The sequence below is a fragment of the Hypomesus nipponensis genome, chromosome 11, assembly GCF_054491055.1.
Source record: "Hypomesus nipponensis isolate SF chromosome 11, ASM5449105v1, whole genome shotgun sequence".
Taxonomy (NCBI): Eukaryota; Metazoa; Chordata; class Actinopteri; order Osmeriformes; family Osmeridae; genus Hypomesus; species Hypomesus nipponensis.
The window spans coordinates 12,757,705-12,773,483 of record NC_140371.1 but is presented as its reverse complement, the minus strand read 5'-3'; the positions used below and the strand labels follow the sequence as shown (position 1 = coordinate 12,773,483).

The following is a 15,779-nucleotide window of genomic DNA, read 5'->3' as shown; positions in this document are numbered from 1 at the left end:
ACAGCTGATTCTGAACTAAGTCTTTATAAACACCATAACTAGGACCAATAGAAAATGGAAGCTAGAAAAGGCTTTGAAAGAGATACCATAAAGGCATTAGAGATTACATCTATTCTGTATTCTGTACCCTCTCTTGGTAAATAAATTGCACTCAAAAGAGAAAGGCTGAATATTGTGTTAACATTATTAACAGCATGAATATTCCCACATTATTCACAAACAAACATCCACCCAGTCAGTTATCCGTCAGTGAAAATAATAAATAGGCATAACCTTCGGACCATATGATTATTTTATTGCCAGACGTTCCTGTAAGCCATCACACGCCAACACCTAAATAGGCAAATCAAAAAATATATTTGATAGACCTTAAAACCATAACAGGAAAACAGAGAGTGGGCTTTTCCCCCGTGCAAAGTGTTTTTCATAATGTGCACATGAGTTTGAAACTCATTATTGTTAAAAAAGGATTTTGGAATCAGCTGGGATTGGAGTGTCTCATTAAAACAGTCCTTCACAGACAAACACTTTATTGGTCTATTGATCCTCTTTTTAATCAGTGTTCAGAGTTCACAAAAGGGAGACCTGTCACAGCCAGGCTGTTGAAACAGGCTGTCTGCTGTACTTCTCATATAGTAGAATTGAGTTTTAGCACCCATGTGTCAGAGCACAAAGTATATGGGAGTCTCCCAGTCAAACTGTGGAAGACCTTTCCCCTGACAATAATGGATCGTACTGTCAATGGTATCAATGGTTGATTATAGTCAAATTGTGTTGTTGAAACTTAAAATGTCCTCACACCGTATTGATTGCAGAAGCTGATCGTTTTCAACTGACATATGGACAACAATGGAAAATTGTTGATTAGATTAGCCTTCCACTGTAACCCATAATGTGCTTTGGTTAAAGTCAAGCTTAGGTTAAGACAAGGTTTTCTTTTGATGCTGTTATACAATGTGCTGTAGATATTGCCAAAAGGAACTCGTCCAAAAATCCACAAGGAAGACACAAACTTGGTAACACTGTAAAATACTGTATACTGTAATAGCCTAATACTTTAACCGTCTATGCACAGAGCATAGAACACACGTTGAATCTCCATAGACAGTAGATGTCTGTTTCTCTTATTTAGCATTAACATATAAAATGTTGAAGGTAATTAAATCTAGGGTGCCATACATGTGCAAACACTTCATTTGACAACATACACACATTTCTATGCTATCTATTCAATGTTACATAGAATTGTTTGGTTTATTTTGTTAGTTAGTTAGTTAGTTTACATTTAGTATTTTGCTTAGTAGTGGATTTGATATTGGACAGGACAATAAATATTTGGGATTGCGTGTATTGGTCTCCCCAGCTTGTGCTTCAGTCATAGGCTACTTTTATTAGCTCTTTGTCAAATGAGTTAGGATGTGAGAGATGTGTTGGTCAGTGCTTATTGTCCCTATGTGCTTGCCATTGGCCCGAATGATAAGAAGTTGGAAGATGGCCGCAACCATGGAAAACATGTTAGATAGAAATATCAGTCTCGTCACACACCTTCTCCACTCCTTCAGCATTCTCCACCAAGAGAAGGTTGGTTTGCGCGGTCCAAACTGGTTTGATGCGGTTGAGGGTTGGTGGTGGCACACGGTGCTGAAAGTCTGTGGTTGTGTAGACCACAAGGGGCAGTGGAGCGGTCAGTTTAGCTGGACTCATTGAGCATGGAAAGGACCGTGTCGGCCTGGGCAGCCAGTTTGGTGTTGGAACTCCCCGACAGCTTGGTGAGGCTTTCCTTCAGGTTCAGGGAATCCATCTGCTCTTTCATCATGCCTGGGAGAGGGGAGAGGGGGGGGAGGAATGAGGGCAGAAAGGAGGAAGAATTGGGGATTTAGGAGACGGAGAGAGGAAAGAAGAAAAGGGATGTTGATTGAGACTGAGGAAGATACAGAAAGCATGTAGAAGTATAGAGAATAACACCCACCCCATCCATGCGTGTTTGTGTGTGGGTGTATTGTATTGTATGGGCATGTGTCTGCATTTGCATGTGTGTACTATGTGTCTATTAGCGTGTGTTTGTGTCTTCATCCCACTGTGGTACCTACCAGAGTTTACCAGGCTGCAGATGAGACCTAAGGCGCTGAACTTGACCTCCGACGCCCCCACAGGATCCTCCAACATCTTCTGCAGCGTGGGCAACAGCTCAGCCTCCTGGAACGAGTCCTGCATGGAGTCTGAACACACACACACACACTTAAACAACATGGAATCTGAACACACACACACACAAACTTAAACAACATGGAGTCTGAACACACACACACACACACACTTAAACAACATGGAGTCTGAACACACACACACTTAAACAACATGGAGTCTGAACACACACACACACACACACTTAAACAACATGGAGTCTGATCACACACACCCTTACACAACAGACACACACATCTTACAGCACGTTGGGTTCGTTTTATTTATCAACAGCCATCAAAGCACTTGTCGTGTCAGGTAATCCCAGCAGAGGGTTTACCCTACAGTAGTTGCCTGTGGATAAATGGCACCAAAGGTACATTAACAAATACGGAGCTTTCTGTCAATCAATCCCTTACCCATGTCAATAGCAGAGGCTATCGCCAGAGCAACCAGGGCTTCATTCTGCATGATGACGTGCTCACTGGTTGCCATGGAGATGAGGTGCCGTACCCCATCTGCTTTGGTTACAGCGTGGACCACTTCCTGTACAGAGAGAAGAGGGAGGTGTTGGTTATGTACGCCTGTATGGGGAAATATTCAAGTGAAGCAAACAGCCCTCCGTGCACCCATCTGTCTCTCTGTGTGTGGGGTGTTCATCCGCCAGTAATGTGGGGGAATGTGCTTGCACATTGTAAATTTGAACGTGAACGCGGGTGTGTGTGAGTGAGAGAGAGAGAGAGAGAGAGAGAGAGAGAGAGAGAGAGAGAGAGAGAGAGAGAGAGAGAGAGAGAAGACTCACGAGGTTGCGGCTGTGTCTAATGAGGGCAGCCAGGAGACGGTTGGCCTCCCCTCTGACCCCTGCATGGTCCTTGGCTTCGCACCACTCCATGACCCGGCCCAGCAGCACCTCGTCCATCCCCAGCACGGTGGCTGCCTCCTCTGACACCCACACAGACAGAGGGGGGGTGAAGAGAGGTGCGTCCCCGTCCGTGAAGGACACCAGGACAAGGACGACGGAGGAAGGGAGAGGTGGACGAGAGGAGGCGCAGAGGTAAAGGTAGAGGCATAGAGGTGGAAAGGTAGACGTGTGGCGATAGAGGTGTGGAGGTAGAGGAAGACAGAGATAGAGGAGCAGATGAACAGATGGGAATGTAGAGGTGGTGGAGCGGAGGTAAACATCGAGTTGTAGAGCAGGAGAGAATAACAGTAGAGAGAGTGTGTAAAAAAAGTCATACTGGAGTACGGTAATTAAGGGAACCTAACAGCACTGCCGTGCAATTTCATGCGACAGGCCATCGCCCTTTCTCATGCACTCCGCTAGATTCAGAGTCGGAATGAATAGGCTGTGATTCCAACTGTGGCTTCACACATCTACCATAACTTAACCATTCAACAGGGGGGCGTTAATGATACCCATTCAGTCTGACGTTGCTGGTTTGGTGTCACGAGTCTACATTTGGAAGCCTGCTATTACCGCATGTGAAGTCGTTGTATGAAAATTCATGTTTTGATCGAAAACAAACACAGGAAGCGTTGAAACCCCTCCTTCTTACCTTGGCCGTCCACCATCATCCGAAGGGTCCCCAGCAGTTTGAACTGGACGGGGGGCATGTCAGAGCGCAGCAGGGTCTTTATCCTCTCAGTCACCCCATCCTCCAACATGCGCACTTTGTTAGTGCCTGGACACAACAGAGTGGAGAGAGTGTTCATGTAGGTTCAGACAGAACCGTGTGTGTGCGTGTGTGTGTGTGTGTTTGTGGTCCCGTACCTGGTATGGCCAGGTTACGGAGCGCGCTCAGTCCAGCGTGCTGCACAGACACATCTCCCTCGTCCACGTGCTGCTCCAGCAGAGTCAGGATGTGAGGCACCACCCCCAGCTCCAGCATCTTCACACAGTTACTGTCTGAGAGAGAGAGAGAGAGAGACAGAGAGACAGAGAGACAGAGAGAGAGAGAGAGAGAGAGAGAGAGAGAGAGAGAGACGGACGGCAGAGAGTGAGTGAGTGAGAGACAGAGAGAGAGAGGGTGAGATAGAGAGTTGACAAGATGTCATTTGTTTGAAGGGAACAGTGACATCTCAAAATAGACACAGAACATTGGGCACGCAGAACTCAAGTGAAGACCTTTCAAAACTTGTTTCCTTTTTTTTCAAACAGTCTCACCATTCCTGGCAAAGTTGGCAATAGCCAGGGCCCCAGACAGTTGCAGCTGAGAGTGGGAAGACTGGAGCCAGGACAGAACATCCTGGTAAACTGTCCCTGTGCCCTCGCCAAAACATTTCTGCATCGAGTCGTCTGAAACACCACACACAGACGGTGGGTTATTGATGGGATTTCGTCGTCATGATCGATTTCTGCAGTGTTATCAATTACCATGGTCACAAACATCCCCACCATCATTATCAACATTGTCACTGTCATCTTGAATGTGACACACTCTCCTTCCTCCTCTACAACTTTGAGGTCAAAGGAGTCCACAGTCAAGTCCATAGTCAACAACTTGATGGATTTTCAGTGCATAATACACTTGAATCCTCCTCTATGGCCCAACACCAGGTACTATTTTACAGTACTCCCCCAACGTTTTGTAGAATCACTTCCTCCCGGCTTGATTAGGAGGAATAAATAAAAGGCTCATGTGAACTGAGGAAGTGAGGTCATAAGTCAGGGACGGACTGAACAGTACTGGTTGAGGATGTGTAATGAGGAGGCTGGGGGTGTCTGCCTGAGTTACTCACCCCCTAGCAGGAGAGACACAATGAGGTTGGAGGCTATCTTAATGCTGCAGAGGTCATGGGGGTCGGAGCCCCCCTGCAGCCCCCGGATCATCTCAGACAGACCCTCGGGCACCCCCGCCTCCACGAACTGCAGCTTCAGCACATCTGGAGGAGCAGGAGGAAAGCCAGGAGCGAAAAAAGAAATGATGAAAAAAGAAACGACGTGAGCAAAGCTTTGTCGACCTCGATTTCACATTGATCCAAATCACAAACCTCATCTGGATCCTGCTTCCCCTGTTTAATATTGCAAATGGCCCCGAATTTTTGATCGTCCTTGTATGAATATAAATCACACCGTGCAATGACATTCATCGTGACGCTACGAATCACGAAGCGAGGTGGAATAGGGCCCAGCCTCACCACTCTCTCCCAGCGACCCCAGCACCTCCAGGATGATGTGTCTGCGTTCGGCATCAGGAGCGCGTTTCAGCTGGAAGGTAAGGACCTCGGCCACGGACAGCTCCGCCAGGGCCTCCCGCGCCGTGTCTGAAAGGTCAAAGGTCAGTCCGTCACTCGCCGTGAACCGATCAGGGATACGTTCGGAGCTGTCCCCCGATCTGGAGCATTCCGAGACGCGGATTGCGCTTTTGCTCCTCACCCATATCGGCGAGGTTACAGAGGGCCAGGAGGCAGACGTTGACCAGGGGGTCGTTCTCCGGGTATTCCCTCATGATGGCCACCAGCCTCGGGATCACTCCACTCTGCACCAGCTGGTCTTGCTGTGCCGCTGGGGGGATGGGGGGGGGGGGGGGGGGGCGATATGAATAATAGATGGAGACTGAGGAGGGCAGGCGTTCACAACAAGAACCGGCATCCTGTCTTTCTCATACTCCGGCCCGCACACGCTTCCACCCACCGGCCTCACACGCTCCGACACTGACTAACATGACTCATCAGTATCTCTCATCTCTGGTCACTGTAACTGACAGTGACGGATAGAGTGACAGTGACAGGGTCCCCTGCCTGTCGGCGGCCGCGGTCACTCACTGTTGTCGAAACAGATGCGTCCGATGGCTCTGCCCGTGCTCAGCAACAGTTCCTGGTCAGCGCTGTTGAGATGGGGCACCAGGGCCGTCACCAGGCCAGCGTCGATGCACGGATCCCTCACTGCAGCTTCAACGCAAAGGGACACACAAGTGGGGAGAGTGATGAACACGAGCGGTGCCCTGTGTTTCCTTTTATTGACAGCTGAATATTGACGGCTGTGTAAAGAAGCAACCAGTTTCACCCATCTGACTAGGTTCGACCCATGGCTTTTGGAAGGAAGGAAGGAAGGAAGGAAGGAAGGAAGGAAGAGGGGAAGGAAGGAAGGGGGGAAGGAAGAGGGGAAGGAAGGAGGTATCTTCAAAGTGTTCAAAAAGAGCCCTGAAGGGCGACCAGACAAGCAAAGGCAACATCTGAATACAAAGAAAGCTCTAAAAAAGTGTTTTTAAAGGGCTGATTAGCATAGACAAAAATTCAAAGGGCACATGCCGAGCAGGGGTGATGAATATGCATTCCTAAATAATGAGGATTCAACTCACTGGGTTCGCCCGTGAGAACACAATACCATCACAGCTGGATTGGAACCATTCAAAGGCTTCCAATCACAGGAGGGAATCTTTTCAATCAGGGAGTCTTTCAACTATGATGTCTTGAATCACAAAGTGGGCCTCACAGTCGACAGTCTGGTAATGCTACTCTGTATCCCTATCAATCCCCCCTGTCCCCTGGTCCTGAAGAGTGACATCATACCTTCCCGTGCCATCTCGGCCACCACCAGGGCTACCGTCTTGGTGAGGGGGCTCTTCTTCCTCAGGGCCTGGGCCAAGATGGGCAGGATGCCACTCTTGGCTATCTCCACAGCTGCACCTTTCTCTGTGGACACACGCCGTGCACACACATACACACGTCAAACACACAAATTGAACACATCAAAATGTTATGATTCTGTATCATATGATGTCGATTATCGCATTAACTTAATATGCGAGATCGATGACATTGACGTACAACATCGGCAAAACCACTTCATTATCAGCTCGTGAAGCCTCGAGGCAAAAAAAGATCTCATTATACATCGCTCATCGCAACCAAGTACTATGTATAATGTATTTTTCCTGTGGGACGACTAACGATGTCCTTTTGCTGAGTACAGGGCACCCTTGGTTCTCCTCCACACTTTCTGCTGAGCACTGACTGGACCCCCACTGAGATTCCAGGAGGACACTGGAAAAGGCCTGAAATAGACTCCTTCATTTGAGCTTTGGAGCTGTTCATTATAGTAGCTGTGTGGCGCTGGGGGGTAAACCCAGTATTAGCTGATGGTGCTTCTCTGTCACAGTGCACCACAACAGCCAAGGGAGGAGGCTGGTCACACTGTCAGGGTAGGCCCTGCTGCCATGGCAACGTCCCCATCCTCCCTATTTGAGGGGAGCCATTTAAAGCCGTTTATGTAACCCTAACCCCTCAGATGAATTCAAGGAAGGGTGACCAAGTGTGTGTGTGTGTGTGTGTATTTGTTGGGGTGAGGCTGCATGTAGGGAGCTTTTTGCTTTTGATCATGCGTGTGTGCTCGTTCTGGCATCTTTCCACACAGCCTTAATCTTACCTTTCACTCACACCCACTATCTCTCTCTCCACCCCCCCCCCACCCACCCTCCTCGCAATATTAATTAGGATTAACCCCTGCCACCTCCCCCCCCCCCCCGACCCCCAAGGCTTTCCAAATCCACCTGGGCATGTGAAGCCGTGCGGAGCCACGGCGACTCTCTCCCACACCCCTTTCATCATGGGGTACTGTTGTCCGGGCTCCACAGTCCCCATAGAGACTGACTCAGACAGACACCTGGCATTTAACAGATTTCATGACGCCCTTCTGGCAGAGAAACAGAGCCGGGGGGGGTTTGCAGGAGCTGAGATAACACGTCCCCCCCGCCTCACTGCGCTGCCGTGCGGATCCAGAGACGCGAGAGGAGGGGGTTCTCGACACGTTGGCACCCCTTTTTCACGTCAGAGGAGAGGCAAGGCTTTTTATAGAGTCAGAGATTTGGGCCAAGGCTTCATCAGACATCTGGTTGATCTAATAAATATCTTATATGGAGGTGAGGAAAAAAAGGAGAAAACGAAGTGAGTAACTCGTCAGTGCCTCTGCATCATCCCACTCTGATGGCAACACTGTATTTCCACACTCAAATATTCTCTAATGGCCTCAGTAACATCGTCTACCAAACTATATTTCCTCTTCTACATTCGCTGTATTTCCATAAGTGTCTGCTAAATGAATCAATTGTCAAATTGCGAAATGTATCCATGTTGTTGCAAAGCTAATAATGTAGAAGCCTGATCCGTGGGTTCTGCAATCCCTTGTGGACACACCAGCCTCGCATGTTGACAGCAGGAGGGGGGCATCGCTGGGAACATGACAGCAGTGAGATGGACAGAAGAGGGTGCAGGTTTGGCTCGAGCCGAGGCGCATTGTCTCTGGGGATCATCATGGTGCAGTAAAACACACAGCGAGACAAGAATGTGAAGAATGATATGAGAGGGCAGTACTGTAGGTACTGAGGTTAACACTTGTGGATGAAACCAGGCCCCCCCGGCTGGCTCTAGCTAGCTGTGGCAAGAAACACACAGGCTGGGATGTACAGTACAAATGTAGTAGATGGATGGATGATAGATGGATAATATTGTACATAGACGGACGGATGGATGGATGGATAGATGGATAGACGGACGGACGGACATACTCACTCTTTTCCAGTAGTGTAGCCAGCAAGGTCTCCAGATGAGGCTTGAGTTCCTCCTCTACTAGCTCTGTGCTCACACTTATAGCCTCGAGGGCCTCGCTCAGAGAGTCTGGAACACACCAAGATAGGCACACCTCCTTTCATCCATACATGAAGACATTGACACTGACATATAGGCTAGGCAGAAAGTCTTATTATTGTCATACAGGCAGGCACACCCCCACACTCATACTCATTTTCGACATCAGCATTGTTCCATCTTCGAAATCACATAATGCAGACATTCATTGACAGCACATCAATGTTTCTACGGCAAACATTCACTCATCAATCCTGGAAACTGCAACCCCCATAATTCTGAAGAAATGCGTATGCATATCTTAGGGTTTTATTATAGCACAGATATATCATAACTACAGTCCAAGCCCTTATCCATCACCTTGCCCTGTCAATAGCCTGGACACTGTGGAACGGCTGAGCAAAGTCGTAACTCTACCCTAGCCAGAGTGAACTGCTTTTTACATTGATAATGACCAGTGACATTTCCCACCACTGCAGGCATTGCAAATTAATTGAGCTGCATTGCATCTCTGTTAAATAAGATAGCATACACAATGTAGGCAGAGGAGGATGCATGCATAAAATATAGAAAAAGATATAACTATAGGTGGGGGTTTACCCTGTTAAAGAGTAGATAACGAGCCTCAGGCTTGGAGGCAACAATTTTTTACACGAGTGCGTGTATGTGATAGAGAGAGAAAAAGTATATTTGTATCTATAAATATCTGACAGCCTCCATGCAACATACAGTTTTGACATTGGCTCGTCCCATCACACACAGAGTTGTCTGGAAGGGATACTGAGCTCATTCAGTCTTTGGATATGACAGTGCTGTACTGACAACATGCTCTGGAAAGCACAGCTACAGACAGAGCTACCAAAAGGACTCTAATCACTCTGGCTAATCCCTGATAAGTAGTGTGAAAATAGACCTACGGTGGCGGACTAGTAGAACCAGACATATTATTCCAGGTATTATACTGGCCTACTAATTAGACTTTTGCAACTTGTACTGTAAAAGCCATTCAAATTTACAGCACTAGACTCATTTACACTAATTAACCCTGTGGAGCATGTTTCCAGATGAAAACCTTTCATCTCTCTCTCTCTCTCTCTCTCTCTCTCTCTCTCTCTCTCTCTCTCTCTCTCTCTCTCTCTCTCTCTCTCTCTCTCTCTCTCTCTCTCTCTCTCTCTCTCTCTCTCTCGCTCTCTCTCTCTCTCTCTCTCTCTCTCTCTCTCTCTCTCTCTCTCTCTCTCTCTCTCTCTCTCTCTCTCTCTCTCTCTCTCCCTCTCTCTCTCCCTCTCTTTCTCTCTCTCTTTCAAGGTGCTGTCCCATCCCTGTTCTCCAGTGGTCACCCGGTCGATTGTTTATAGTAGGTCATCCTGACCTTTAAAACACACAGGAACTAGCCTAAGACACATTGGCTTCCCGTCTCCTAGAATCCAGCCTCACTTTTATCCCTGTTGATTCCCCCCCCCCCCCCCCGCCCCCCACATCCATGGCTCAGACATGCGTACACACAGACGCGCAGACACACGCACATACGCACACACATAGATGTAGACAGGAGCACGAGCACATGCACATACAAACTCATTGACTCAAACACACGCACGCCATGCAGGCAGACAGGACTCAGTGGGATCATTTGCTACTCACCCATGTCTGCCATGGCTGCAGGATGGCAGGCGCTCTCTCACTCTCACTCTGTCTCAATGCCGGCTGTCTGGCTTTTCTCCTCTCTCTGCTGCTGCCTCTGCTGTCGCTGCCTGCGCGCGCGTGTGTGTGTGTGTGCGCGAATGTGTGAGTGTGTGTTTGACTCGGTAATGAGAGGGGAGCAGCCCTCCCTCCTTCAGGCCAGGCGTGCCCTGGCGCTCAGTTTCTCCGCTCTGCTCCCTCGTTTCTGACGGCCGTGCTGCCTACGTCCCACCCCTCTCTCTCTCTCTCTCTCTCTCTCTCTCTCTCTCTCTCTCTCTCTCTCTCTCTCGACCTCCTTCCGCTCTGTCGCCCAGCTCTGGCCCTCGCGCTGCACTTGCGTTCTCCCTCTCTCTTCGCTTGCTCTCTCTCTCTCTCTCTCTCAATCTCCACCCTCCTTCTCTCTCTGTCAATCTCCCACACACAGTCGGTTGCTGTTGGTTTCCTCCGTACCACTCACTGCCTGACTCTCAATATGATTCTCCCCTGTCTTTCGTCTTTCTCCCTCCCCCACCCTTTCATCTCTCCCTCTCTCTCTCCTTCTCTGTCTTTTCCATGCTGTCTCTACCTCTCTTGGGCCCTCCTTTGCGCTCCATTTATAATAAGCTCTAAATCCTAAATCTCTCCAAAGCTCATCAGTTGATTATTAGCCCATGGGAGACAATCTGAACTCAGACCCAAGACACTGAATTGTGACACAAACATGGATTCTCTTTTCCTGCTTAAATATCTCCATGGTCCACTCATCCGTATATCTGGACAAACTGTCTGTCTTCTGGACACTGGCCATTCATTTGATCCTATATCTGGACCAACTTTCAGCTTTCTGGACCCTAGGCCTACCAAATAGGCCTATTCCACATGAAGTGGAATGGTAAGGGTTAGTAAATATTTGAACTAGGCTTTCTAGGTTGGAACCCTAGAGAGATTAGAATCTTAGAGAGGTTTGAATCCCAAGCAACCACGATGTTTGAAGTACATGATCATAGAGTGCTGTGTAACAAGTGTCAAGGGCAAGGCTATGTGCTGGACATTCATGCATGCATCTGCAGAGCTATGGTTTTGGTATTCGTTTCAACTTGCCTAATTTTAAAGCTTTTTCTGCTGCATACTTTTTTATCGATCTTAGTAAAAATTACTTGATATAGCATGTCATGTTTTTTTTAGACCATTCCCTTGCACTTTAACATGATTGTTGTGACAGCTAATACACCCAATAGATGTTTTTTTGGGGGGCCATGACGGAAGTAGTCATGTTTTTAAATCCACCAATGGTTTTTTTAGGAGGCGTGTCAAAAAAATACAGGATAAAGTTTGAAAACAAGCTAGAGCTAGCTTACTACGCTAGCTAAGGAAGAGAGGTAAATTACGAGACAGTGAAAGTGAAAGAATATACATTTTTCACGGTCGGATGATATGTCATCAGAGATCATAATCAGGCTGGAAAGGCCGAGTTTTGGACAGTAAAATGGGTTTATTGAAGTTCAACGATGGACAAGTTAATCCAACGACAGAAGTGACAATAGTCACAGAGGTATCTGAACGTCGTCAGTTTGCTCTTACCACTAGTATTGGCTAGCTGTTATAGCACTAGCACTATTTAGCTAGCAGGCCAATTTACCACCCCCCGTACGATGCTAAGACTAGCTTTTGCTGTCAGCCAGCTAGCAAAGTTATAGCTTGTAAAAATTTTAGTATACATGGCGTAGTGTATTAAATATGGATAGAGATTGTTTCGATGTGTCCTCTTGTGATTCAGGCGAAATGGGGAATGTAAGAATACACTTTATATGTTAAATGTCTTATTTTATGACACTGCTTTGGAGATGTGTATGTGGTTGCTGCATTGACAGGCTGTCGAGCAACCTAATGTTGTTTTGGCAGGGCCTGTACTGGTCTTGAAAGAGAAGACGTAGATTTGCTTGTACAGCTGTTCTTAAGGCTGGAATGTGTCATGGCCTACGTCATTGTTAAATTGTAACTTTGTTGACTGCTGCTCAAGTAGAGGTTGATCGTGTGTGTTGAGAGAGAATGTTTGTGCTACCCCCTTTCCTTACATTTCTTGGCACTGAGGCGGGGTCTAATTCTAGAGGGGAGTCAGGTGAGGTGTCTGAGAGTTTTCTCAGGCTTCTTGCTCTGTAATGCTCAAATCTTCTGTAGTAGAACACACTTCGGTTCTCCTGTTGCTTCCTTCCTTTGTTATCTGGGTTCAATAACTGAGCTCAACTCATTGATTGAGACCATGCCCTTCTTATTGGGAATCCAACAGGTAAATCAGAGCAGCCTGAAAAGTGTGTGTTTTTTTGTATGCATGGATCTAAAGGATGTGACAACAATGTATGCTGTGCTGCTCCCCTATTTCTTTTCAGAGCCAACTGGTGTGCCTTGGAATCAACAACCAGAGCTACTTATGCGAGTATGGCCATTGCTGTGGAGAGACCCAGTGTTGCAGTTATTACTATGAACTCTGGTGTAAGATGCCTATTTTTTGGGTTCCGCCCACACCTAAAACTCCCTTCCCCCGGTCCTCTTTCACTTCTCTCTGTCTTACTGCCTTGCCTTTTACAATTGTGTGAGTTTCCTGAAACCTCAGTGGAAGTGGGGCTATCTGCACGTCGGCACAGGGTAACAGTGCAGCTGGCACAAACGTTGAACAAAGATTTTGTAAAGTATTTAAGATTGTTACATTTTAGAGTGTTCTTGGGAGTCCAAGCAGGTTTGCGGCTGTTGTTTACTAGTTCTTCAGATAGCAGTTGGCAGGCCTAGGGTCTCTCATGTTACAGAATTAGCTAACCGCCCCTTTTGAATAGCTCACTGACTGGGCCTGAGTGGTCTAGTTGTCCAGGAGTTGCCGTGATTTATGATTCATAGGTTTTATTTCTGTTTATTTAGAAGGACCTATCAAAGGCTAATAACTGAGGTATATTTAAATGGTCAAAGTGTGTCTGTGGTACTTTGTGTTTGGTGGTGCGTTGTGTTTTTGTTGACCTAACCTAACCTTTAGTGTCTCCTCCCTATAGGGTTCTGGTTGGTGTGGACCATCATCATCATATTGACCGGTTTCTGTGTGTGCCAGCACCGGCGCGCCAAACTGCGCTTCCAGCAGCAGCGCAGACAACATGAGATCAACCTCATTGCGTACAGAGAGGCTCACAACAACACACAGACGCCCCTCTATCTTAGTGAGTGGCTGCCTTCCTTTTCGGCTGTTTTGTCTGATGAAGCGTCTAGCCTGAAAATGCTTCCTTCAAACCTTTCATGTACGTCCTAAGTCATGAGACTGGGTGGTGTAGGGAATGAACACAAATAATCTTGGGTTTTGATGATCTAGCATTTTAGATACGCTAACTGCAAGCGATCCAATTGTATTTTTTGTTTTGTTTTGCACCACAAAATGGACAGGAACTCGACATATTGGTGCTCATGCAACCTGCAAAATCGGTGCTAGCAATGAACCAATACCGACATAAAGGCCTGGGGGTAGTATAGAATCATTTTGAGTTGAAGCTTGCTTTGCCTGAGAGCCACATGTAGATGTTCATCTTTTTATTAATCAAATTTGAGTTGTAACATTTTGTAATCAAATATGTTTTTGCTTATTCTTGCCAATAGCCTACCAGCTTGGCAGCATTCTAAAATGCAAAAAGGAAATATACTTTTATTTTCAGAAAGCAAAGAACCTCTGCCTCTGCAGATAGGAAATGGTAGCACTATCGCTCTCTAGTGGAGATTTTGGTGTGGTGCGCTCAGTGATGCAGAGCGTCTCAAACGTAAATGGTTTCAGTACCCCCTTCTCCTGATTTCTGTTCCATTTGAGAAATGTCCCCCCATTTGACAAAACAATGATGTAGAGCCTAAAACGTACACTCTTTTCCTCGTGTTTTAGGGTTAATACCAGACTACCTGCTGCCACCCTACGAGGAAGTATTCGACCGCCCTGCTACGCCTCCCCCTCCCTACAGCCCCCTGCAGTCTTCCTCTACGCCCACAGACAATTCAAATCGTCCTCCAACCCCTCCCCCCCCGCCCGATGCCACGCCCCCTGACAACCCCCCCATTGCTGCTCCCGTGACGCAGGCGGAGACAGGAAACCTCTGCGCCTGTGACAAAGACTCGACACCGGGCCGGTTCCGGCGCTTCACTGGCGATTCTGGAATCGAGGTGTGCGACAGCCAGGATCTCTGGGAGCAACATGGCACTCTGGGGAAGGAGGAGGAGGATGATGATGGTCACGATGAGCACGATGAGCAGGCAGAATGTGAAATGAGTGTCCCCCAATGCCAGGCTCCCACTGATGGCCAGATACAAATGCACCACCCAGTTTGAGGCCCACAACCCCAGCAATCATGAATAAGTCATAAAGTGAACCTGCAGAGCATTTGATGAAGGAATTCAGAATGGGTACTATTGTTCTTGTTGCCCAGGTGTTGGTATAATGAGTACGAGGGCTCATGGTTCTTTCCTAATGTCAGTGTGTCTAGAATGTATGTTCTAGATTCCTTGGGAATGTAGCACACAGTTAACCTATAAAAGATATTTTATCTTACAAAGCCTTCTGTTTTGCCAGAGTGCCATGTGTATGTAGCATTTCTAGAATAGGATATCTAAGTGATGATTAACTCATCTCCCTAGCCTTATTTACGGAGTTTTCAGCCTATTGTTTCTACCTTAGATTAACTCTTATCCACTGATATGTTTCAAGCAGAATAGAATGTTGTTTATTGCTAATTTGACTTAAGTCAGAATCAATACTTCAATACCAGCCAAGTTGGACGTGAAACTCTCCGATTACTTTTTGATTGGACATGCCTGGAGTGCCAAAGACGGTTTGCACTGTGAAGCTTTTCATATGGTTTGGCAGGCGAGCCCAATCAATCACAGGCAAAGGATTTGAAAGCATTTAGACTTCTGTTTGGCCGAAATAAATGGTTTGTTTAAGATGCCAATACAGAAAACGAAACAGCTTCTGAGTACTCTAACAAATGAATCTGCTCTATATTGCACTTTTCTACCTGCTGCACTGTAAGCCCGTAGACCTATATTCATACAGGGATGGGTGTATATTGGTGTACATATAAGGATCTATGTTTCAGTTCCTCGAAGTAGCTGAGGTGCTATGTATTATAATTAATCTTTTTATTGCCTACTAAATGAAATTATATTTTTGTTAATTGGACACTTTTTGTACAAAATGGTGTAAATGGCTATTAAAAATGTTCATTTAACATTTATACTATTTGCCAGATTGTTTGTTTGTTGTTCAGACAGTTGAATTGACATTTGAATCCCATGAAGAGTCTGCAGAAAGTTGTCACAACGTCGTGTTTAGTTTT

General features: G+C 46.8%; 2 protein-coding genes across 3 annotated transcripts; one reads left to right on the top strand and one right to left on the bottom strand.

Annotated features, from left to right (window-relative positions):
• Window positions 1–279: 279 nt before the first annotated feature.
• Window positions 280–10,518, bottom strand: LOC146268169 (rap1 GTPase-GDP dissociation stimulator 1-B). Its single transcript, XM_084667245.1, has 14 exons — window positions 10,411–10,518; window positions 8,695–8,799; window positions 6,697–6,819; window positions 5,950–6,075; window positions 5,561–5,689; window positions 5,323–5,448; window positions 4,924–5,067; window positions 4,349–4,480; window positions 3,956–4,090; window positions 3,741–3,866; window positions 2,987–3,126; window positions 2,604–2,730; window positions 2,091–2,219; window positions 280–1,818 (listed from the first exon to the last, which is right to left on the bottom strand). The coding sequence occupies exons 1-14, from the start codon at window positions 10,421–10,423 to the stop codon at window positions 1,691–1,693; spliced, it is 1,683 nt and encodes a 560-aa protein (XP_084523371.1). The 5' UTR covers window positions 10,424–10,518; the 3' UTR covers window positions 280–1,690.
• A 1,224-nt stretch (window positions 10,519–11,742) lies between these two features.
• On the top strand, window positions 11,743–15,677 carry wbp1la (WW domain binding protein 1-like a). Of its 2 annotated transcripts, none has more exons than XM_084709496.1 (4): window positions 11,743–11,980; window positions 12,816–12,918; window positions 13,467–13,628; window positions 14,333–15,677. In XM_084709496.1, exons 1-4 carry the CDS (start codon window positions 11,915–11,917, stop codon window positions 14,770–14,772), a joined length of 771 nt encoding a protein of 256 aa, XP_084565622.1. In that variant the 5' UTR covers window positions 11,743–11,914; the 3' UTR covers window positions 14,773–15,677. The 2 variants fall into 2 exon arrangements, with proteins under 2 accessions (XP_084565622.1, XP_084565623.1); XM_084709497.1 differs by lacking the exon at window positions 11,743–11,980 and adding an exon at window positions 11,987–12,715.
• The last annotated feature ends 102 nt before the right edge of the window (window positions 15,678–15,779 follow it).

Coding starts and splice junctions, on each gene's coding strand:
- LOC146268169 (XM_084667245.1), bottom strand. Junction 6,076..6,696: donor GGCCGAGATGGCACGGGAAG/GTATGATGTCAC, acceptor TTTGCGTTGAAG/CTGCAGTGAGGGATCCGTGC. Junction 4,481..4,923: donor TGTGTCTCTCCTGCTAGGGG/GTGAGTAACTCA, acceptor GTGGTGTTTCAG/ACGACTCGATGCAGAAATGT.
- wbp1la (XM_084709496.1), top strand. CDS start 11,915: ATGGGTTTATTGAAGTTCAACGATGGACAAGTTAATCCAACGACAGAA. Junction 12,919..13,466: donor TTATTACTATGAACTCTGGT/GTAAGATGCCTA, acceptor TCCTCCCTATAG/GGTTCTGGTTGGTGTGGACC. Junction 13,629..14,332: donor ACAGACGCCCCTCTATCTTA/GTGAGTGGCTGC, acceptor CTCGTGTTTTAG/GGTTAATACCAGACTACCTG.